Genomic DNA, 24732 nt, shown 5'->3' with positions numbered 1-24732 from the left:
CAATTCAGTTTTTGTCATTCAATGAGCACTTCATTTACAAACCAGACAATAAGCAGACTGTTATGTCTTCAGATAAATTACAATATACAGTTTTTGCACAATCACTACACTTTACAAGTTACTTTTTAAAGTGTAAAATCTTCACATGTAAAGCTTTTGTATTTTATGATTTAAACAGCGTGTCTTGATCTACATTCAAAATACTCTTTCCAACAACTTTCCAACGTCATCCGGTGGATGTTACTGGACCTTTTAGCAACCCTTGTACTGCATGTGTAATACTCTTGCGTTAAACAAAGCCTGAACATACATTACTATTTAAAAATAGTAAAAATTTCAGAGGACATGTCTTAACACTTTTAAAGCATATGCAACTTGCTAATCCTGCTATGTGAAACACCCACATATTCTCTGTGTGTCATCTTTGTAGTTCCTGCAGGCTCTAAACATGGTGCCAACAGATCTAGTGTGCAGTGACCCTCAGAGTCCCTGCAGGGCAGACAGCCATCAATTGTCTGGCACAGAGGAAAATTAGAAAAGGGGAGCTGTTCAGCATAAACACACACAGAAGTAGAAGTGGAGCTCAACCACTGTTATTGCTCATGCAAACCTTTTTTTTATACACGCACTTAAAATACAGCCTGGTATGCATGGTTACCAAAAGTAGCTATTATTACATGAGTGATTAACTGGTACTTTATTTGTTTTAACCAAACCAACAAAACTTCCCTTAAATTCAAAGCCACTTTTCTCTATGTATGGGTATCTGTAAAAGCATTATATTCTAGTGTAGTACTTAAGTTGCTGGGTAGGTGATATAATAAGTAAAAAAAAAAACCCTGTCTGTTTCCATTTAAGTTCAGGAGAGTGGGGGAGATTTGGCTGCAAGAGGGATTTTACAACAAACAACACCAAGTCCATTGACCTCATCACAGGGGTTTAGATATTTTTGACTAAAACTGTGACAAAAGCCTAGCATGTTGTTCATTTCGCAGCCACCAAATACTATCCATCAACAAAAGGAGAATGACATAATTAGAAAAATAGCCAGGCACCATGGCAACCTACTGTGTCAAGGCTTGCATAGGGCTCGACTAGCCTTTGCTGCAGGCGAGAAACACAGTGGAAACCAAATAGCGAAAATTGCAGGAAAGAACTGGAGGGGACAGCTATGTGGGAGCCATTTTCATTTCCTTATGAGTCAAATCCAAACGCTCCAATGTGTTTGGTTTCAGCCACATCAATCTGATTTTTTTTCTGTATTAAACATATAGCTTAAATTCGTGGAAGACATGACCAGTGGCGTGTTTAATCCGGACCCTTCTACTATAATAAGTTAAAGCACCCTGGCACAGAATACTCGCATACTTTAGCCACCTCTTTGACAAACACAACATTCCTAACAGTGGTACATACACGTCATAATCATATAATGAAAAAGAAGTGTGCGGAAACATGTATTACACGCACAAAGTTTATTGTTACCAAGTACGCTTACAACTTTCAGCCTTTCTTCTGTCTCATTTGTTAATTAATACATTAGATGCACAAACTGGGGCAACATCTCCCCAAGGTCTCCGAGAACAACAGTACTTTTCAACTAACTTGACTTGCTTTGAGATTATACTAAATGGCGTTGTTCCCTCTCCTGTAATTCAGCTAAAGTTAGTGTGTACGCCTACGCGATGAAAGTAAGCAGCATTTTTTAAATAAGCTGAAAATACAGCTTGTGTTGATAAAAGTGGACGCACTGGTTTCAAACAGCACAAAGGAAAACAGCCAAAGCTCTGCGTACAGTATCACTGCCACTACTGTTAGCTTAGTGAACGACAAACGACATATCTATTACGGAGTAACAAACAAACCAACACTGGCTTCTGAATATTTCTAATTAATATGCTTCGTTTTCTTACCGAAAAATCGCGTACGACTGCTGGTCAAGAAAACAACGATTAGGCAAAGTATACCTGGTTTTACTTCACTAAAATCAACCATACTTTGTATAGCTCATTGTGCTAGCTCTGGTAGCATAGCTCATAGCCTTTTTCCGACTTTGGGTATGCTCGTTTTACACTAACATGCCTGGCACTTGTATGTTATTGGAGAGAGAATACACTCTAGTTTAGTACATAAAATATCAGTTTGTCCAGATTTGTGTTAAAATAGTTTTTGTAGCAACTGCTACCTGTTTCTCTTTAAATGATAAAGATAGCATGGAAATTTTTATTGACCCAAATTACTTGCTGGTTGGCTAATATTAAAGCGATAGCGTGTAACTCCGTAACACGCTAGCTAAGATAGCCACCGGACTTTCTCGAACACAGCATAACGAAGTAATTAACATCGCTATGTGTGTTTTATTTGCTCCTAACTTCCATGGGTTTCATGACATTACATGTATATCGATAACGTCCCATTCGTTTAATCCAGTCCAGGCGCCGAAGAGCCGGCGTAGCCCGTCGTAAAAAACGTGCGCGCCTAGGAGAGGCTGCCCTGAACGCATCTTGTTATAAGGCTACTGCCGATGTGTCGCTCGCATTTTCCCAATATAATCGAAGTACACTTACCGTTGACGTGTTTCCTATTCTCAAACCAAACCCCGAGCTCACGGCCTGATTTTGATCGAAGACTCGCGTCAAAGTAACAGAAATAGGGAATTTTATCCAACTTATTCTTCGTAGTTGTTTTCTCCACTTCCTGATTGAGACGCTGCCATTTTGAACAGCGAAAAAATATTTCCGCCGTTGTCGTCACACACAAGAGCCGCTCGTTCAGATCCCTTGAGGACTCTGCTTGTTGATCGAGAACAGAAAACAGAAGAGCACAGAAATAGATAAGTGTTTGGCCCACCTGAGACAATGCGTCAAGTTAGACAAAATATATAAAGCGGTGACAAATGAGCGCTCAGCAGTTATAGCTAAGTTAATAAACAGCTGGCCAAGAAATAAATACTAGTACCCTAATAATAACAAGCAGCTCAGTCAAAGGTATGCAGATGCTGAAATTCAGATCGACTATCTGATAAATAAAAAAAATATTTCATAGTTTTAAAAACAAGTGTAAGTCTACAATAAACCAATATAAATAAAAATAAATAAATAATACCGACAAACACAGTTTTCACTGGTTTAAACAATATGTAACTTAATGTAAGTGTGCATTAGGTTATAAAAGTTTAGAGGTTAAACCTCGTAGTGCTACATCACCCCAACAGACCACTTTGCGCTCAGGCTGCAGTTTTAGGCCTTTTATTCTGTTGAACCAGCTCCCTTTTTGGGAACAGACACCTTCTCTGTTTTTAAGATTTGACTTAAAACTTTTCCTTTTGATATAGCTTATAGTTAGGACTGGATCAGGTACCCAAACTCCTCCTTAGTGGTGCAAGAGGCCCGGGTTGCTGGAGGCGTCCCATGATGCACTGAGGGTTTCTTTTTCACTTACTTCTTTTCACTTTCTGTGGTTGTACCCACTCTGCATTTAATCATTAGTCATTATTAATCTCTGTCTCTGGTCCATCATTGTGCTTTTTGTCATGTCTACCCCATCTCACTCCCAACCGATCAATGGCCGAGGGCTAACCCTCCTTCAGCCTGGATCTTTAAGAGGATTTTTCCGTTAAAAGGGAGTTTTTCCTTTCCACTGTTGCCAAGTGCTTCCTCATTGGGGCATGTGTGATTGCTGGGGTTTTCTCTATGTTACTGTATTGTCTTTACCACACAGTATAAAGAGCCTTCAGGTGACTGGTGTGATTTGGTGCTATATAAATAAAACTGAATTCTTAAAGTATGTCACTTTAAACGGTCTTGTTAGGCGCTATGTGCATTTGTTTTGTTTCAGCTGCAGTTTTAAGAACTAGGTTTAACCAGATTCTTTATTTTCATATATTAATTAATTAACCTATTTTACAGTTTTTCCCTTCCATGGACCAACATTCTGTGCACAATCCCTACTGCTACTCTTGCAGGTTCAAGTATTACTCCTGAAACTGCTGATAATCATAAATGTAAGAAAAGTATGATTTATTGCTATGTTTTTATGCAGTTGTTTTTTGATATCCATATGCTTATATGTAGGGTGTATATGTCTCTGTTTTTTCCTTCTTTTTGTGAGGTTATTGATCCAGCCGTTGAGTTTCTACAAACATGCTCTAATTTTGCATCTTTGTCATGAAATAACCTTCAGCGCACATTAAAGTTGAATGTTTTTTATCTCCGTGGGAGAGTTCAGAGCTCTCATAAAGACTCCTGTAACTAGAGAGTGTAACCGCTATTTATAAGCCGGACCTTGTATTTGTGTTATTTTGACTCTGACTTATTTTATTTTGTTTGATGTGTTTTGATGTTACATTTGATTTTTAACAGTTGGTCTCAAGGGACCTCCTGATTAAATAAAGGTGTAATAAATAAAATGAACAAGAAAAAGCACTCCAAAAGGAAAAAACCTCTTCCACAGCAGCCAGTTCACTGGACAGTATTCACTTTTAGGGAAATAGTATTATATTTTTATAGCCATTTTTTATATATTATATTCATTATATTAATTCATTTTGTTTTCTTTGTTTATTTTAAAAGTACTTTAATAGGCCTGCAGTGAAAAAAGTTTTTTTTTTTTAAAAACTGTAGTAAAAACTGCAAAAAACAGTGCAAAGTGCAGGTTTATGTGCAGGTGTATAGCATTAATTTCATTGTTTAGTAAAATTAGTTAAAATTTTAAGTAATAATCTTTTTAATGAACAAAAGGTTTTGATCAGAAATTTATTTTGTTTCCTAAAAAACAAAAAAAATGTATTCAGCAACATCGCACATCTATTCAAATTGTTATGTATTTTAACAGTTATAACCTCTTTCTGTAAATTAACAGATTCATAATAAAATCAATAAACTGTACTCGAAATTATCCCATGCCAACCCATTCTTTTCAGTCTGAAAACCTATTGTCATTTTTCAGTAACATTTCGAGCGTTTAAGAAATGGGTACTTCATCATGCTCAGAATAATGCACTTCAGCAATGTGTGTGATGTGGGCAAATGTGTGTATTGTGTTGACAATACACACAACACTTATAAGAAACATATAAGGTTATAAGGTTTTTTGTCAATTTTGGACCAATAAATTATTAGGTTGACCATGCAAATTTTAATGAACTGTTAATACAACTGTACACAGCTATAAAGTTTTAGCTGAATTAATTTAAAGCTTTTAAAGCTGTCTTCTTAACAGAGAATGACAGAACGGATGCACACAGATACTACCAAAAACTTAAACTCCTTGGCGCAGGTAAAAAGGATAAATCAGGAATGCCTTGAAGGAATTTCTTGAAATTTAGCACAAACTTTTGTTTGTAATGTAACACTTCCTGATTAGATTTTGGTATGCAAAGGTAAAAGTGTATGTACTGCCTAAGACAACTGGAAAAGTTCAGGCTGTCACAGGTACTCTTGCTCAGGTTCTACCTCACCATTCATCACAACAGCTTTCACCACTTTATTGTTTGGCTCCTGAGCTTTGCTGTAAGTGTAGAAATACAGTAAACTGGGTGATGGGCAGTATAAATACTTGGTTGCCGGTTACTCCATTTAACAGATGTAAACTCTTCCCGGAAAAAGAGGGCAAGGGAAAGGTCATCAGAAAGTTGGAGCTCTGACAACACCTTCATCCTTTTTCTCCCCCAGGACATAACCATCATAGAGCACAATATTTAAACAGTTTCCATGTGTTGTTAAAACATTTATGCAATATCATCTAGGCTAAATACCTGCAGTCCAGCCACTTTTATTCTCTTTGTTTCACTTAGACTCTAGGGTAAATTATTCTGTTTAGTTTATTTTGTCATAGTGTGAATATATTTTGCTTTTAACTCATCTCTTTGTTGCTCTTTTGTTTTTAACTATGAAATAAGGTCTAGGCAAATGCAGCTGAAAGATCAGCGTCAGCATCACTTCACATAACACGCTTTTAGCCTTTAGTCATGCACTGACTACTCATGCATTGTCATTCGTATATGTTTGTGTTCTATCAGAATCACCTTTATTAATCTAGCATAACCTTTAAATAACCTTTTTATTACAATCAAACAAAGGTATCACTTCATATGAGCCTGGACAGACATGGACATAAATTCCAACCTGACTGGCTGGCAGTGGCATATCAACCATGATGTCACACCACTTTCATTTCAGCAGATCTATCAGACTACTTCCCCACGGACAGTTATTCTATAAAAGCATGTTTCATTTAAGATGTGAAATGGAGTACATGCTCTTCTTCCTCCTGCAGGTCACTCTTTCATTTTGGTATCAGTCTGTCCATCCTGTGATATTGAACAACGGAGCTGGAAGAGATCCAGTTGTTTCCAGCAAACACACATTGCCACAGCCTTCCTGGTAAAACTGCCTTCCTCTTATTCCCAACAATAGAGGTTGGTGGGAAGCAAAGGGCGATGTGTATGTGTGTGTGTGTACATTTGTTTGTATTCAAATTCACTCTTCTTTTCTTTTCTTTTCTTTTCTTTTCTTTTCTTTTCTTTTCTTTTGGAAAGATACTGGCAGGGTGGTGCTCTTTTCTTTCTGTCAAGTATTCTTGTTCTCTCTTGTGTTAGCGAGGTGGTGGTTGATGATACAGTATGTGAAAGCAAAATAAAACCTTCATGATGCATTCTAGTTCTTTACAGTACTTTGGCTCATCTCTGAAGGTGTTTCCACTTAAGACAGTTACTCATTCCTCAGCTGATTCACTGTCCAGTAACAATAACTGCAAAGTCTCAGTTTCTGCCATAATACTCTGAGCAAATGCTGACTGATGTGTGCATCATTAATAAAAAATCTGCTCTATGTCAAAGTTCAAAATGAACTGTAGTTTCTCAGAGTTTATTTGCACACAAACATAGCAGGATTTTATTTTATTTTTTTAGCGTTTGGCTCACCCTAGTGGAATTTTTCTGACAATGCTTTCTTTGACGTGAGCTGGATTATAAAGTTCGAGACCTCAAAAGCCCAAGCCGTTGTGCAAAAACACATAAAACCAGGCCACGGCACACAGGCATAGTGAGGATTTGGCTCTGTTGAGAAATTCTGATAATTAGTAGAAAAAGAACTGCGGAAACATTTCCTGTCTACAGTCTTGACTGTATGTCACAGATTAACGGTCTGCAGCAATCCTTCTTTTGACAGGACTATAGGAATGCTACGGCTCCTTTCTTTCTTTCTTTCTTTCTTTCTTTCTTTCTTTCTTTGAAAATTTGCAACTCGTTGAAAGCAAATGATTTACTTAAATAGAGCTCGGTGTATGCAGTCCTGTTTCAGCAGAAACGTGAATGTCACTCCCTATCAAATCAAATGCGCAGAAGATACAAACCTTACAATTAGGGTCTATTTTCTTGTGGGAAGTTTGCGCAAGTTCTCAAATGCTATTTGATGTGCAGACATTTTCATAACTTTAGAGTGTAAAGGGTTCATTAATTGAAATCAAATTTTGATTTAGCTTTTGTTCAAGTCAAGTCAATTCAATTCAATTCAATTCAATTTTATTTATATAGCACCAAATCACAACAACTGTCGCCTCAAGGCGCTTTATATCGTATCAGTTCAACACTGTTGTATTGTATGTCTGAGTATAGAGAAGGCATATTTCATATAACTAAGCATTAAATGCCTCACATAATCAGTATACGTAAGCTGAAAACGTTGCATGGCCTAATATGGAATGTAGGCCTATTATCTAATACGACTTATGTAAATCTCTGACAAAACCAAATTGCCCAACTTTCCCCCCAAAAGCTTCTTTGTTACCACTCATTCTTTCCCCAGTAAATGCCATGTCTGCCTCGGGCCAGCAGTAATTTGATTAATTCACCAAACGTAGCCAGACGGTAAGACCCTGCTCTCCTTCTTTTTCATTTATTTCACTGTTAAGGTTTCATTTTAAATGATACTTTGTGGAACTCATTCATCTAATTTTGCTTAATACCATTTAATTTCAGTTTTCAAGTTAATAATGTGCTGATGTTATTAATATTGGCTCAGTCGACTATTTAAATTTGTTTTTATTGCTGGATGAGAATGCTATTCACTTATAATTGCATTATATTTTCATCCTTAGTGTGAATCCTGCAGGGAGGGCGCTGAACAGCTATTGAAGAGATGGAGATTTTTGTCTTTCTATTCTCATTTTCCGCCCTTGGCATCCTCTATGCCATGAACACCATCTCTGAGCTTCAAGAGTAAGTTATTAAATGTACTGATTTCTTATCACCTTAATACATACAGTCTTTCCCATGAAATCATTGTAACACGTTATATATTATTCACTCACAACACATGCATTTTTTTAAACTATGAGAATAATTGTTAATATACAGTAATGTTAGAAATCCTTCCAGTATCACTCACACTCAGAAATTAAAGTACAGAAATGTACCTATAAGGGTACAATGGCTTGTCACTGGGGTGGTACCCTCTAAGGTACCGTTCTGTACCCTAAACTGTGGGTACTGATTTGTACCCTTGTAATTTGTACCTTTTACACGTCAAACCTGTACTTTAAAGGGCAAAGTTGTACCCTTAGTATAAAGTACAAAAAAGAACCCTTAAAAGGAGTACAAAAATGTCTTTCTAAAGGTTCAGTATCTACACACAGATTTCCTATATTTTTCCTCTCAAGATTTGAAAAATTGAAGATACAAAGTCAAAAATACTTGTCACATTTATTACCTTCTTAAATACATTGCTTAACTGTTACATACAAACTGTTATCAACACAGTATGTGTCATAAGCTGCAACATCAATTTCCTGTCCAGGTTTTAGCAACGTCCATTCACTATCAACTCTAACACTGTATGAATGAAAATGGTTGTCATATAACAGAGGAATGAGAATTTTTCCACAAAAGACCCACATTGTGTCAATATTAACACAACACCTGTTCTCTGTGTTTCCTATACACATGTCGTCTGAAAGATTCATATTTTTTGAAGGAAGAACAGCAGTCACTGAGTCCACAGGTTATATCAAAATTGGCATCACCTATGTGCTGAATAAGCTTTGTCAAACTAAAGGTTCTTCTGCCACATTTGGAGCACTGATATGGCTGAGGCATGGTGGTCAATACAGAAGATTTATTTGTCTGGTGACTGTGATTGGCAGAGGCCGGTCCTCACCCTCATCTATTTTCACAATGTACTTTTGGAGAAAAATCAGGGTGTTCTTCAGATGTTTTGGGTAAGCAAGGTTGAAGACAAAATACAAGCAGAAAGAAGAGATGATTGCTTCAAAAATACACGAGCTTCTGCACACTTCACTGCCATCCAACTTCACAATGTTTGGAGCGCTTCTGGAGAACACTGGTTTCCAGTCTTCATAAAGTAGCTGAACAGTTGGATAGGGGGTTTTAGGATAAACCTTTGAAGTCAAAAGAGAAGGTAGAGGAAAGCAATATCTTAGTCTCTTAACAAAAGATACATTTGTTTTCCTTTTATATAGACTAAATATTTTAATACACACACCTCTCCAAGTATGACAAAGAGATCCAGTTTCTCCTTGAAGACGTATGGCAGGAATAAAAGTGCAGCCCTTGTGTCAAGATCTGCCAAAAAAACAACAAAACACAAGATCACCCATGCATTTTATCTGGCATTTCCAGTTACCTATAAAAATTATATAAAATGGAAGCCTTGAAGTTAAAAAAAAAAAAAAAAAAGCAAATACCTGGTAGGTCATCAGTGAGAGCCTCCTCTCTTGCATCAAGGTAGAGCTGGTAGAGTGGGGTTTTCCCTCGTGTAACGTCAATCACCTTTGCTGCAACACATGAGAGCCCTTCACGAAATCGCTGGCTTACATTACCCGTTGTTGGTTGGATCCACCCGAGTTCGTTGCACAGCTACAAGTAAAAAATTAATTTTCAGTACAAAATAACAGTGTATGAAAATGAAATAATCTAAAGTTGATATTCATTATGTATGGTGCTGCATAATTATTTTTTTATAGAATTTAACAACAATACTGTAAGAAGTTACATGAACATACAAAAAAAGGAAAGAGGGACAGATGAAGAAAGCAAGGTCAAGGGCAAATAAAATATACTACTATAAACATGTTAAATGTGACAGCTATTTCCAAGTTCAATTCAGCTTTCTGACTTACACCAGTAGGCATCCCTAAGAAGGGGTACTTCTTCAACACATCCTCCACAGGCATACCATTTGCAATTTCTTTCTGCCGCCAAGCAAACGTTTGCTGCATATGGTTATGAACCACCATGGTATCTGGTTGCATCTTCTGATATTGGCACTGTAAGACCTTTAAGTGGGCGTCTATGGATAATAAATCCTCTCCTTGGACGCATGGTCCCTTGAAAGAAAGCAAGAGTGAGAAGAGAAAGTCAAAACAGATTAGAAACCCAACATAAGACTAAATATACAATTAGAGCTGACACGATCTGTGCATCACAAAGAACTCGTATCGGTTAAAGTCTCAAAGTATTTTCATTGCTGTGAAAACAGTTAAGTGTTTGTTTTTATTGCATGAATTGAAGTATAAAACACTACAGTAACAATACATATGGTAGAAACAATGATCATATTAACTAAATCCTAAAAGTGCATAACGGCCAACATGTATGTTTCAGACATACTAACTTCATTATAAATAAGAAAATACCTTATTGAAGTTGACGAAGTAGATGGTTGCCAGTCTTCTGGAGAGACAGTCTGTAGAGTCAGCGTCACTGAAGATTCCTTCATCCTTGACACAAATTGGTTGAATTTAACCTGCTTTTTGAAGGATCCTTGGAAAAGGTATGCAACCATAGTCTCAGTAAGACCGCAGTCAACTGTGTCACCATCAACCTCATTGTCTGCAAGATAAATGGTAGTACAAACTCTAAATTCCATGTAAGAATATTTATCACCACATTTTTACATGGGTAAAAACCGTATATCACACACATTAAAACCTTTTGTAATACTTCTTTCAGTTCAAAGAAATATTCATTAAAAAAAATAAGTAAATTAAATAAAATAAACCAAATCTTTAGAGTGAATCCTCTCGATATGCAAAGTTTTCATATTTAAATTTAGATGTTTGTTTGGGACTACTGGACACAGGAGAGCAGAGTCTTAGCATGCTTTTGTGCCCTTTCAAGTTTGGAAGAAAAAAAAAAAGACTAGAATGCTGTAATTTGTTAATATTCACTACTAAGGTGACTCCTTTCTCCAGATTTCCGACAGTTTCTGCCGTCTGTTCTTTCAGACCGATTACTTATAGCGATAACACCCGCAGGACCGTATTACAAGCTCAGATTACATGCTGAAAAAGTTCCCACATTGCTTAAAACGCGACTATCAAACCCCAGCTGCGACACCCTTGTTATATTTTAAACAAGTGCGGCGTCAAGATATTTCCTTTAGACGTTATATTCAGCCGCCCATGTGTGTTGATGGCCTTGGAATGGATGTAAAAACGTGATTTTATTAAACCATTAATACACTAACGGTAAACTGCATTCAGCTACCAGGGAATCAAATTTTGCGCCGTTCCGCTGCGCAGGGGTTACTGAACCTATAGACTGTGGCTGAACCACATACCGTAATTGTCGGACTATAAGCCGCTACTTTTTGCACAAGCTTTGAACCCTGCGGCTTTTAGTCAGGTGCGGCTTTTCTATGGATTTTCCATGATTTTTGTGATATCGTAAGACGATTTGTTTTGTTTGTTCCGCTGTTGTACGGCACTACGTTGCCTGGCGGAAGGATCGGGGTTCAAGAGTGGTATGTTAGTCACATGTCCGTCCGCCAGGCAATGTAGTGCCGTACGAAGTAGCGCGAAAAACAAACTTCAAAGTAGCGCTACGCATTCAGCGGGAGGCATGGATGACGAGCGGCGATAAACTTGCGAAAAGCAAGTTATGCTCAACTCCACCGGTGGATTCTGACAGCGTGGAAAAGTGCGAAAACATCCACGATCACCAACGGATTTTGAAGGGCTGGACTGCTGCATGATGGAGAGGAGGACACCGCCACAGCCCTTCTGAGGGTGTTCGACTCTGACACTGACAACGAGGATTTCTTTGGTTTTGAAAGTGACAACGAAGGAGAGAAGCGGAGAGTGGATGACGAAGCCATCCTGAACCTGTTCGTTTCCGACATTGGAGAAGAGGACTTTGGTGGTTTTAGTGCGCAGGAAGAAGAGAAAGATGGTGAATGACTGACTTTTCTTCTTGTTAAAGCCGTGTCACTGCACCTGAGCCTAAAAGGTAGTCCGAATCTATTTTTCTGGTGTGCTGTAGGTTACTGTTATGTACTACATGTGCAAATATGTACCCATAACTTGTTTTTCAAAATATTAATAAAAGGGGTGTGTCTCCAAACAGCCATCTCTTTCCTGACAATTCCCTTTGTGCATATTCTCTTACATATGATAAGTCAACATTGAAACACCTGCGGCTTTTAGTCAGGTGCGGCTAATGTATGTACAAAACAGGATTTTCCCCTGATTTTAGCTTGTGCGGCTAATATTCAGGTGCGCTTTGTAGTCCGGGAAATACGGTATATAAGTTCAAACTTATACAACTACTATGTGTACACATTTTTCATTTTTCAGAACTGTGACCTCAACTTTACACATGAAACGTTTGTAAAAACGTTTGTAAAAAGACATAATTTGAGCTAAGAGAGTGCCAAAACTAGCTAAATTGCTAATATACGTTAAGCTAGGCTAAACCAATAATTAGTAATTATGCTACATTTTTCTTTAAATAAAACTTACCTCTGAAACGCTGAGCTTCAGCTTCGGTGACATCTAAGCCCCACTCTTGTATTTTTGTTAAGAGTTCCTCGGACAAGTTCGTAATTCATCTCCCTCCGTTGATAAAACAAAATGGCACCTGCTGCATTTACAGAAAGTTCTAGAATCCACCAGCTATTCGTTGAGTTTCTTCTTCTACTTTTTGTTTGATGTTGTGAGGATGGGCTCAACTCGCACTCCGAGTTCAATAAGGGTGCTTTTTGTCAAAAATAATAAAAATAAAAAAACTCTAATCAAAAAGTGCTTAATCAACCTGTACTTTATCTTTTGAAAGAATGGGTACAAATAAGTACTTTTCACAATTAAGGAACATGTATGTACCTTTCAGACACTAAAAAAGGTACAGATAGTTACCCCGAGGTCCAATATTTGTCCTTAGACTGTATTAATGTCATTTTTGTACCTTGGGGCACAGTAATGTACCCCTTCCGTACCCCTATTTCTGACTGCGCTGGGTGACAGCTGGTATACTTTTCTACCACTAGAGGACTCTGTAAGCTTAAAACTCAAACTGCATTAGTACTGGTGACTGTGATATACAGTATGTATAACAAGCTGAGGAATCCTTGACCATATTCAACCCCGTACATTCTATGACATCAGTTTAAAGAGTGTATATGCTAGTTGTGCAAACTCTTTAAAGCTAACATTTCTTGAAGGGAAAGGAGAAACTAAAAGGGAGCAAATAGAAGGCAAAGTTTGTGGGCATAATGATATGACTGATATGATGATGGGGTAATTGCTTTTCTAAGCTCTAAGGAATCACGTTCTCATTCAAGGCGTATCTCTTGTGCCTGTTTATTAGGATACTGTCTTTATAAGATTGTCAGCAGCTGATGGATAAACATTATAATGCTTTAGCCTGAATAAACAAAGATGGTGATAATATGCATGTTTTAGTCTTCCCTCACCCACAAAGCATTTCAGCAGAATTTTTTATTCTTCCTATGTGAATATGTCTCCACACAGACATTTATTTATTTATTTGCCCATGTGGACACTGACAGTCAATATGGACTGCACAGAAGAGTTTGATAAATTACTCTTGACATACAATATGCCTTGTGCTCTTCCACTCCACAAACAAACGGTATTGTGTGCATAAATCTTCCTGTACTGTTGAATTGGAGGGGTAGCTAGGGAGCATGCCTTTGCTCTCATAGCATTTGTTTTCCTTCTGTGAGCACACACTGTGAGTTTTGTGAGGATGCAATGTTGTTTACTAGGAGATACCTTGAGCACATTAATCTTTTCCAGTGTAAGGCGGAGGTACCTTTGACCAGTAAACATGGAGGGCAATGCTGAACTAACATGGCCTTAGCTTGCTGCATCCCACACCTCTGCCTATGATTGATTAAAGTTTGTAAAGATGTGCTTTTAGCTACTACACCAAGAGAGATGGGATATAGCAGATGAATACTGACTGTGGGAAAGTACGTACGTACGTATATATATATATATATATATATATATATATATATATATATATATATATCAAAGATAGCTTGCTATCTAAAAGCATCAGCAGTGAGATTGTGTTAAAAAAATGGATATTTTCTTATGACACATTGACATTTCTCTGTTTCCACAGGCCTTATGTGATTCTGGAGATTGGTGTTGCTGTGCTGGTGATTGTGTTTCTGTTCTACTTCCTCATCACTCGTGGAAACGCACCTAAAGACTTCTTATTCTTTGGTAATCAACGCAAATATGTGCATTTCTCAACTTACTTGCGTTGCATTTCCAAATACACTATGGAATTTTAATGACTGCTATGCATTGTTCCAACTCCCACAAAAGGATTTACAGAAGCGTGAAAACATGAATTGTATTCAGTGTGATTTCACCTGATATGTTGAAAGCAGCTTAGACTGATTAGGCTCAGAGCAACGTTTTACCAGGCTTTTCTAAAGCGTGACTGACCCAAACGCTCCCTGCAGACTGACAACCCTCACAGCTCTTGCACTTACTTAACCTTTCAGCTATTCTTTTAAAACTGAGTTTTTGATTGCTTCTTAAGAAAAAAGGTCACAGCTATTTCGTAATACAGGACACGGTCGTTGCTCCTGTATAGTAGAATCTGGATTGCCCTACTGACTCAGTCTGAATAATTTGAGGACCTTTGTAGTCACTTTGGTCATATAACAATAGCAGCTTGTGCACTTTTCATGCAAGTTTAAAGAATTCTAAAATATTTTGTGCTGTAATGTGAATTAGTGTGACCGGTCAAACTGAGCTTCCTCTCTACCCCAGGGTTCCCCCCTCAAATTGATCCCTGCAGCAGATGCTAGGGGCTAGGCTATTTGGGTGGAAATTTTAAACTATTGGCTGTGGGTGCTCAAGGCAGTGCTGGTATTGTCTATAAGAGCCAAAACATTAAATGAAAAGAAGTGGCAGGCTTTTCTCATTGCTAGAGGGCCACAATCTCTCTGCTATATCACCTCTTAGATCTCAGAGATAATCCTAGTGGAGCTCCTCAGGATTACATGAGGGAGACAATATGTGAAACAGTGGTTTCTGTATAAAAACACAGATTCTGCAGTGGCCAGGTGGTAGATCATTGTAATGGCTTTCACAGGTGTTCTCTTTTAATTGACTTAAACTGCAGACGTGTATTTTTTTCTATATATCAATGATTATACCCACTTTATCCTGTACAGAGGGCTGTAACCTGCACATATTAGTACTGGGCAACATGAAAGTTTGTAACTGTGATCCAGATAGTCAGCTAACTTACAATGAAACAATAAAATAAAGTAGAAAACCAACAAAAAACCCAATAAACTTGAGGCTGTTCATAGATGTATGAGAACCTGGAGAATAACCACACAAACACAGAGAAAATTTGGAAAATCCACACAGAAAGGCTCTAGTTGATCAGCAGACTCAAACCCACAAGCTTCTTGCTGTTGTGCAAAAGTACTAACACTTGCAACAGTGCACAATGCATAAATGGAAGTACCAATCTAATCAGCAGTACAGTATGCACAAACAGCAGTTTGCAATGTGTAGAAGTTGGCTGTTGTATTTTATAATAACTGCTATGCTGTGCTGTAGAATAGCAATCATTTATTCTGTCACAATAACTCTACCAGATGGTCTACCAAAAGTCATGCTGCTGCTCAGTGGCATTCACAATCACATCATTTCCAAGCCAATTAGATCACGCCTAAGATAAAATCTGGACATCTGGAAAGGGAGTTGCTGGTCAATTGTTTTATAATGAAACATACTGTATGCAAATGATACTGAATAGCACATTGCATTCTGTTATTTTAATGCTGCAATATGGGTCTAAAGCAACACTTCAGACTTTGTAATTTCTCAAAGAGAGCTTGAATAGAATGTAAACTGTAGTATTAATAATAGTTCATAACAACAGTGTTATTGTTACAGTTTATATTAATAGTAAGCCCTCCATGCCAATAATGTGTATGTGTGGCTTCATTCTTAAATATTATTTGCTAGACGAGACCTTTCAGTTCTCCTGGGTCCTTAACCTAAGGACAGAAGTCTGTTCACCATGGACTCGATTTAAGCATGCACAGTCTACCTCGTTGCTCAAGACTTAATTTTCTCCCCAAGCTGTTCCATTAATCAATCACCTGCCATTTGAAGGAAAACCTTTTAAACAAAAAAACAATGAAAAAGGCTCAGAAAATCTAGAAAGATTTGATGTCATGTTCTAATATACTTTAATTTATAGAGGAATTCAGGTGTCAGAATATGCAAAAAGAGTAACTTTTAATATCATAGTGCCTTCAAAGCGAGCAAAGCTGCTTAACCTTCCGAGTTTTTCAAGGTTCTAAAGATATTGTACACTACCAATTATCACCTACACACAGGCACAGAGCTGAAATTACAGGGCTTCTGGTATGAAGCACACAGGTTAGCCTTTTAAATATCCATTAAATCATTTTTTCCCCCACAGTTTTTGCTGAGTTTTCTTTCACATGTATCATTGACCTGACAAGTGCTCTGGAATATGATGGCATTATTTCTGGCTTTATGGAGTTTTACCAGAAGACGGTAGGTTTTATTCTTATTCTTATTATTCTTATTTATTAACATTTAAAATTCTGAAATTCTAAAAAAAAAAAAACACCCAACAAACACCGATCAAAGCACAAATAACCATGTTAAGCAAACATGATAATAATGCTGTGAGGCATGTGTACAACTTCTGTGTTTCAGGGAGAGCCCTATCTTGGAACGTCGTATGGCATCATGATGTGTTACTGGGATGGAATAGCACACTTTATCATGTACCTGATGATGATCAGCAGAATAACAGACAGGTGGGTGATGCTAAAATCACATCACATAATGTCTGCATTAAATGACAATAGAGAGATCTACAGGGTAGGGTCCCTTTCAAAATGCGAAAACACACACAGGATGGTATGAAAACTGTCTGTGTATACAGTCTAAAAGCAGTAGGAATGCATTTCAGTGCAAAGATAAACTTTTCTTTTACAGCATATGTCAAGCTTCAGGCTTATCTTTTTCCTGTATTTGAGCTTTTCTAAAGAAATAGTAACTGAGCCAATGATGTGTTTCACTTTAGAAATTCATGGGTGGATTTATCACATAAATCCCAGACAACGGCTCGAGAAAAAAAAGATAAAAAAAAAAGAAAACAAAAAAAGAAAGCCTCCTCTTGAGTGAGTTAGTCATAAAGTGCAGCCAGTGAGTTCAAGAGTTCAGGGGGAGCACAGCCTTGGTGATGGCGCTATCATGGATATTAAATCCTCTTTTAAACAATATCAGCCTTTTGTCACTTTAGAAAGTGAGCTAGGCATTGTGTTATCTGTAGGATGGATATGAGAAGTTCTCAAATATCATTTATTTAAACTTACCCAGCCTTGAAATTTAACATATAACTTTCCATCTCATTTGATCTCTTTGGTCTTTTTTTCTGTATTTTTCTGTTTCTCTCACAGGAAAGCCTACCGCACTCTGGGCCTGTTCTGGGCTGGCTCTTTGTGTGCCAACATGAGTGTGTTTATTGTCGGGATAGTGGCAGGTGAGCCGCATCTTCAATCCGCTTTCTGTCTGTCCCACGATGACAAGCTTTAATCAGGCAAACATCTGCCCTGCCTTGTACCATCAGTGTCACAGTTCAGCCTGCCAACTAAACACACATGCCCCGTGTCTCGCCTGCCATCACAACCTCACAGAACAAAGCAGCAAACAGACTTAAAGCATCTGTTGTTGGCATTTCAAACTGCATACATAAGCGTCAGAAGCCCAGACTTGTCTGGAGGCAACGTGATGTTCGCTCTGTTATGTTAGCATCGATACGCTGCACATCTCTCTTTTGCCTCGAGTATCACAATTGAGGTTTTAATAGAAAGCTTAATTGCTCATTTACATTAAGATGTTTACAGGCGGTGTTTGTATAGTTAAGTGCATGCTGACAATAAGTGTCTATCTTTCTCTTTGTGGCAGGTAAATATGGGTCAGAGATCCATCCAGCCTTCTGGCTCAATTTTCTCTTTCTTTTGATGCCTGTTTTGGGAGCAATCGTTCTATTCACTCGGGCAAAAGATAGACCGCTTATTGGTGGATACAATGTAAGTACAGAACATGAATAATTAGACATTTATATGATTGTGGAGGGCTTTAGAGGTGCATTGTTGCTCAGGTGAATGTGATCCAAACAATGAAAAATCTGTGCGACTATTAGTGTAGTTAGAGTGGTGTGCTTGCTGAATCTGTTAGTTTTTTAAAAACAACAATTAAATCTCAGATTCTTGCATTTTCTATCATATTATGTAGTATTTTGTTCCAGTTGAGTCTTAAAGGGCCTCAGTTCTGCAGATTTCCAGTTCCATGCCAATTTATCTCACCGGCACCGTTCCTTTAACTCAGCTTTCTGCTTCCATGCTATCCTCACAGTCAGAGTTGATAAAAAAACATAGATGAAGCTCAACATTTAGACACCTGAGCCATGATTGTTTGATTGCACATTTATTTATGCCAGGGGGAAGCTGTATTTGAGCTATAACTTGTTGTGGTCTTCATTTCAATTCAAGTTAGGCTGACTTAATTTAAAGCACCTGCAATCAATACTTTTCATAGTGAAGGAGAAGGAGGTGAATATATTTGTTTTGAGTCCTCTTCACATATCGACAAATTCTTAACATTCCACAGGCCCAGCATGCTCAGAGCCTGAAGCTGATCTGGCGTCCTTTGGACATCATTCTGCTGTTTCTCCTGATAGCTGCCATGGCCTTCACCATCCTGAGAGGCTTGGTTAGTATGTCATATATAAAATTTTAAAGAGATTTTAATGAAGGACTACAACTGTAGTTTTAAAAGAAAGTGAAAAAAGACAACAACTGATAAGAAGCATCATCTTATTAGAAAAGCTGGAGTTAAAATAATAGTATTTTTATAAGACATATAATATGTAGGTTATGAAGTGCTTGTCAGGTCACATCTAGTCATATGATCTTTCACCCTGGATTCAGTGTATCTCGTTTCTTTATTGGTCTTTTCTGTGACTGACTTAAAATAGCTCAGTAATCATACTCCTTAAGCCTGGCAATACAGCAACTACCTATGTAAATCCACATTAATTGACACTGATCACATTTCCTCCTTCACATAACCAAGAGTCCAGTTTATTTTATGCTAAAAGCTCTAAAAAAGCAGGCATATTAACATTTATAGAAGTCGACCAGCTCTTGTTATTACTGCGATGTCGATACTTCCAGGTCACTTCACTCAGTTGGGAAACTTTCTAAACAAAATTGACTGTTTGAATGCAGGCTGACTCCTGGGATATTCCCCATTTTATATTTTTTTGGACACTCCTGCTCAAGGTGCAGTCAAACAACTCTGACAGCTTCTTCACTCCTGGAAGACAGACAGACTTAAAAAGAGGGTAGACAAGAGAGTGGGAGATTTAGAGAGGGTGTGACACAGTGCAGGCAGAAACTCACGAACCCCTCAGTATACAGTGAATAAACATGTTTTCCAAAATGTCAAACAATTCCTTTAACCATGCTCAGTGCGTTATTCTGTTTAGTCACATTGACAAATCTTCTCTGGATGTTCATTTTGCTATTTTGACAAGGGAAGAGAATCGTTCAGATCTACGCATTGGTATTTTATGCTTTTCTCTTAAACTGAACTACACTGTAAGGTTTTTCTGTTGTTATGTTGTTTGCTCTCTGTAGGTGGCTCTGGACTCTCCACTTGAAGCCTGTTTCATATACCTGAAGCAGTATGAACCTTACCTGAAGGATCCTGTGGGCTACCCTAGAGTTATGGTGGGTGTTTTATTTTCTCACCACACTCAGCCTTTCTGCCTGCCGTTGCTGGAACACCTGAAAGCTCTTCTCCAGTCTATTTTAAATAACAAGCCACATAATGGACCTCTGCTTTCATGGATCTCACTATGAGCGTGCTGGAAGCTTGCCCTTATCTCCCCCACTCTTTCAACTCGCAGCTGATTACAAGGCCCTTTTTCATCATTACAGCAATAACGAGCGTGGGTTGAGAGGCCAGCGGATCTTTGTGTCTGTCTTTCATTTGGTTAAGATGGATAACACATTATTACTTTGACGGGCATTGGTCTGCTGTCTTTTTATTTTCTTCCTCTGACCCTGTGTAGCCGTGGGTTTTGTTGTGCTTTGTTTGGCATACATGGCTTTGTCAATAGGTTATCCAAAGACCTTGTCTGGACTGCAGTCCAGGCACAATTGAGAGTCAATGATCAGACAGATGAACCGCATGCTGAGAACTTGATAAGGTAATCCCTGCCCAAAGCCTCCCATCAGCATCTCGCTGGGCGGGAGGAAGATGCGTGTGCAGCATGTGGAAGTGCGTCTTGTTTAGCAATGTTTGCAGATCTGCGTTTGTGTGTGACTGCCAAGGCTTCATGGGCATGTGCAAAGAAATCAAATGAAGTTTGGCTTACCGGGCAATCCTGCTCAGTTTCTGAACTAACCGACCTCTTCATTTATTGATGATGATGAATGATATGCGACAGATTACTGTGGCTGCACTAAGAAGGCATTTCAACAAAAGACTGAAGGGCATATATGATTGGCTTTCAGGCCCCGAGCTCAACTCATTAGAATTCATCTGGACCTAAGACCGAGAATGAAAGGAAACCGTTCACTGGTATAATTTGAGGCTTTTATAAAGTGGGAAACAGGCTTTCATGCACCAAATATTTTAAGTTGAAGGTCAAGACTCTCTCTGTAACGACCCTTGTGTGGAAATGGTAATTTGTGCTGAGGGTGCAAATTTGTGTTAGAGAGCATGCATAGCTGAGAAGCAGCAAAACACTGCAGTGCTAAAGTTAATGATTTTAGTATTTTCTTTTGATTATTTTTGTCTCTTCATTTTAATTATTGAATTAATTGTACATTCATCCAATGTATGCAGTTCAACTGTGGGATAAAAGGTTAAATTAACCCCCAGGATATAACTGGAAGGGACAAAGCGGAGTATTTTAATTGTGATACCTGCCAATACTAATTCTCTTAGGTTTTATTTCGATTAGTGCTACTTTTCTGCAGCACATTAAAGGGCGCTCTGTGTTTGCATTTTGAGGCTTAAGCAGCCCTCTTCTGTATTCACTGTGAGTAGCTGAAGTGCGATGTGGGCCAGTGGAGACTGAGGATGTACTGTATTAATTGTCTGCTGGACTGTTGGTCAGGGCTCAACAACAACACTGACTGACAGTGATGGAAGAATCTTTCAGCTCTGTTGGGCACGTCCAACCATATCCTGAGCAATATATCCTGGAATATACAAGATATTATAGACAGAGACTACCTACTGTGAGAAAGATACATTTTTAGTATTGTGAGATATGATATGAAATCATATTATTAGACTAATGGTGCAAGCTTTTTTTTTTTTAACCCTAGATGCTGCACCTGTTCTTTTATGCACTACCCTTGCTGGGTGCTTTTGTTTATGGTCTCCTCAAGCCTGGGTGCACATGGATGCCGGACTGGACCATCTTTCTTGCCGGAGCTATGATCCAGGTAACGCCACCAGAGGACAGACTGTAAATAAAGAAAATTACTATGAATACATAGTTTAAGCTACAGGTCTTTGAATACTGATGCAAGATTCACTGACAGTTTTCTGCATTGGAAGCTGCTGCGATAATTGCTGCCTTTGACCTATTACAGTTTTCCATCTGCCGTTTATGTTAAATAAGAAGCGGTCCAACACATGTCAGGGCAATTAACTCCATCTAGTGAGCTTTCATCTTTCTAAAAATGACCTGGACAAAATTGATCCTTTGAAGCATATTCTCTGTAACAAACAAGCTGGTGGTGCTTTCTCTCCATATTGCTCTGACAGAAAAATTGGAGCCATGAGAAGAGAAACTACTTGATTAAAGCCTTTTTGCACACTCTCTGTCTTCTAAGCCAACTTCCAGTTAGACATAAAGACGACATTTTCAGATGTCGTTTATCTTTTTTGTTAGTAGCTTTATCTTGTGTATTTTAATAGACTAATAACAGTGGAAAAATTTGTTTATAATTTTTGGAAAGAAATACTGAGGCATCAAGTTATCTGTCATCAGTGTGGAGAGAGATTAAGAGACGAGTAAAAGCTGATATGTAAAGTAATGTCCTCCTATATGCAAACAGTTTGACCTCTTTCTTTCTCTTTCTCCTTTCAGTGCCAATGGTCCCACATCGGGGGATTCCTTCACCCTCGCACCACAGCGCCGTATCGCATTCCAAGTGATGCTTTCTGGTTGGTGCTGGCAGCTAACTTGGTCTATGCAGCCACTCCCGTCCTTGTGGCCCTGCGGGTCTACAGCAACCCCTATTTCTTCCTAAAAATTGCTCCCTTCCCTGGGCAAACGGGTTTACCAATCAGCGAAGAGAAAGACACCAAGTATAAACTGAAATGATCATTTTTAATTTTCTCTGACCTTTGGAGGTAATTACTTATCTGATGATTCATGAAGAACTGTTTTCTTTGAAAGACCATGTTTCAAAATGCCAAAATACAACTTATTTTGCTGAATGTCTGTGGATTTATTGGTTATTTCTTTGCTTTCAGCATCTTTTTCTCATATTGTATGCATAAACAGTAAAACCACAAATTGGTCAATGTCAATACCATCATCTATACATAACCATGGCAGCAGAAAGCTTGTATAGGAAAAGCAGGGGTATTTGGAGCCACTTGGATGTATACTGAGACAACTCATCAGCTCACTTTTTTGGAGTGCCATAATAGGGGTTAACCCTTTTAGTTTATAGTAAAATATTTAAGTAAGTAACAGGTTGAATTTAATTAAGATAATGTGCCCACATGATGAAATGCAGACTTGGTGATTTCAAGACTATTCTTCTTGTGTTGACAAATATTGCATAGAGTAAAATAAAGTGGAGAGTAGAGCAAAACATCAATGTTTTGTCAGCTACTGAACGTGATGTGGCAGCTGGTGCATAGAAAGGTATCAAATGAGCCATCAGCTGATTTGAACTGTCACTGAGATCAGCCTGTGGGCTGAGCCTAACTACAACAGCTTGAACTAAAGCTTTATTCAGTTTGCTGAATTACACAAAATTAAGTACAGATATTCATGGCCTCAAAAGGATGAAAATAATCGGCAATGACAATCATTCGAGTTTTTCTCAAAAAAATAAAAAAAATAAAAGCCAGTTCATTAAAAATGTACAGGGTCCACAAGATCAGTGCACTACATCAGCCCAGCTTCTATGGACTTCTGCGCCCTCTATTCACTTATATTTGGCTGGTTCTTTGAAAATTAGCTTTTGTAGAAAACTAATTTGATTTGTAATTCAGTTCAATTCAATTTATTTATACAGTGCCAAAATCACAGCAACAGTCACCTCAAGGCATTTTATATTGTAAGGTAGACAATACTACGATAACAAATACAGAGAAAAACCCAACAATCATATGACCTCCTATGAGCAAGCTCTTTGGCAACAGTGGGAAGGAAAAACTCCCTTTTAACTGGAAGAACCCTCCAGTGTGGTGTGAGAGTAAGTCTGACTCAATGCAGAGATTCAATATCATATTACATCTTTTTACATAGATTTAATTTGACAGATTCACTGTCTACTCTGCACAGAATAACCGACATACCTCTTTCTTTACTGGCAGAGTACCTTTCGAAGGTTTGCCGATGTGTTGCAATTTCAAGCACAGTTTCACTACAAGCACTGTGTGGGTAGTTTTAAAGTTACAATTGGGAGATGAAGAATTAAATATTTGCTGCACCTGATGATTTTACTCATCGTTCTGGATGGCATTTTTGCCATTAAAAAAAATGACACGCTATGACCTGTAAAAGATACAGATATGCAGCAGGACAACGCTAGAAGAAAAACAGCCGACTCTTCAGAGAGGTGCAGAGCTGAGGCGTTGGACTGAGTCATAACACAGTCCAATCTTAACAAACAGAAAACATGTAAATAAAAAAGACTTACATTTCCTGAACATACCATATTCCCTCACAAATACAAACCCTTAAATGTGCTTAAGATATCAGAGAAGAGAGAAGTTTCAAAACTTGTATAAGAATAATATTTGATAGTATTTTTCAAGTTCCAAGTATTCCATATGGTACTTCTCTTTACATGTAGGGGCTGCTAAGAACTAATTTTTGATATTTTAATTTTTCACAGATGCTAAAATACAAATAAATACAGGGTACAAACAAGGAGAGCAGTGATACCTATTTGTGTGGACTGAATCCAAATAAAGCCATTATGGTGAAAAGAACACCAGTAATTTAACTCATGTTTTGCAGTTTGGCTCTTTTATGAGATCAACTGATGATCTGATCAACTTTATACATGTTTCAAAGTACGGAAAAACTTTTTATTATATTTTCGCACAAAAGTGAGATGTCACACTGAGCTAACTGACATCTTGCAGTATGCTATATAACTGAGACTCTATATGCTC

General features: G+C 38.0%; 2 protein-coding genes across 7 annotated transcripts in view; one reads left to right on the top strand and one right to left on the bottom strand.

Annotated features, from left to right (window-relative positions):
• Positions 1-3018, bottom strand: part of sbno2b (strawberry notch homolog 2b) — a 63175-nt gene extending 60157 nt beyond the window's left edge. For 3 of the 4 annotated variants that reach the window (XM_026159743.1, XM_026159746.1, XM_026159748.1), the window contains exon 1: positions 2568-3018. The gene's annotated coding sequence lies outside the window, so the exon portion shown is untranslated. Of the gene's footprint in view, positions 1-1913 lie in introns of all 4 variants that reach the window. The other variant, XM_026159744.1, reaches the window with a different exon arrangement.
• Positions 1931-22793, top strand: tm6sf2b (transmembrane 6 superfamily member 2b). Of its 3 annotated transcripts, none has more exons than XM_026159753.1 (12): positions 1931-1961; positions 7806-7867; positions 8098-8218; positions 14390-14493; positions 16730-16827; positions 16993-17096; positions 17742-17824; positions 18250-18374; positions 18955-19056; positions 19986-20078; positions 21690-21809; positions 22460-22793. In XM_026159753.1, exons 3-12 carry the CDS (start codon positions 8139-8141, stop codon positions 22694-22696), a joined length of 1146 nt encoding a protein of 381 aa, XP_026015538.1. In that variant the 5' UTR covers positions 1931-1961; positions 7806-7867; positions 8098-8138; the 3' UTR covers positions 22697-22793. The 3 variants fall into 3 exon arrangements, with proteins under 3 accessions (XP_026015538.1, XP_026015537.1, XP_026015536.1); XM_026159752.1 differs by lacking the exon at positions 1931-1961 and adding an exon at positions 5844-6383; XM_026159751.1 differs by lacking the exon at positions 1931-1961 and having other exon boundaries at positions 7568-7867.
• The last annotated feature ends 1939 nt before the right edge of the window (positions 22794-24732 follow it).

This window comes from Astatotilapia calliptera, chromosome 23 (genome assembly GCF_900246225.1).
Source record: "Astatotilapia calliptera chromosome 23, fAstCal1.2, whole genome shotgun sequence".
NCBI classification, from domain to species: domain Eukaryota; kingdom Metazoa; phylum Chordata; class Actinopteri; order Cichliformes; family Cichlidae; genus Astatotilapia; species Astatotilapia calliptera.
Note: the sequence above shows the minus strand (reverse complement) of the source record. Positions and strands in the feature narration are given on the sequence as shown.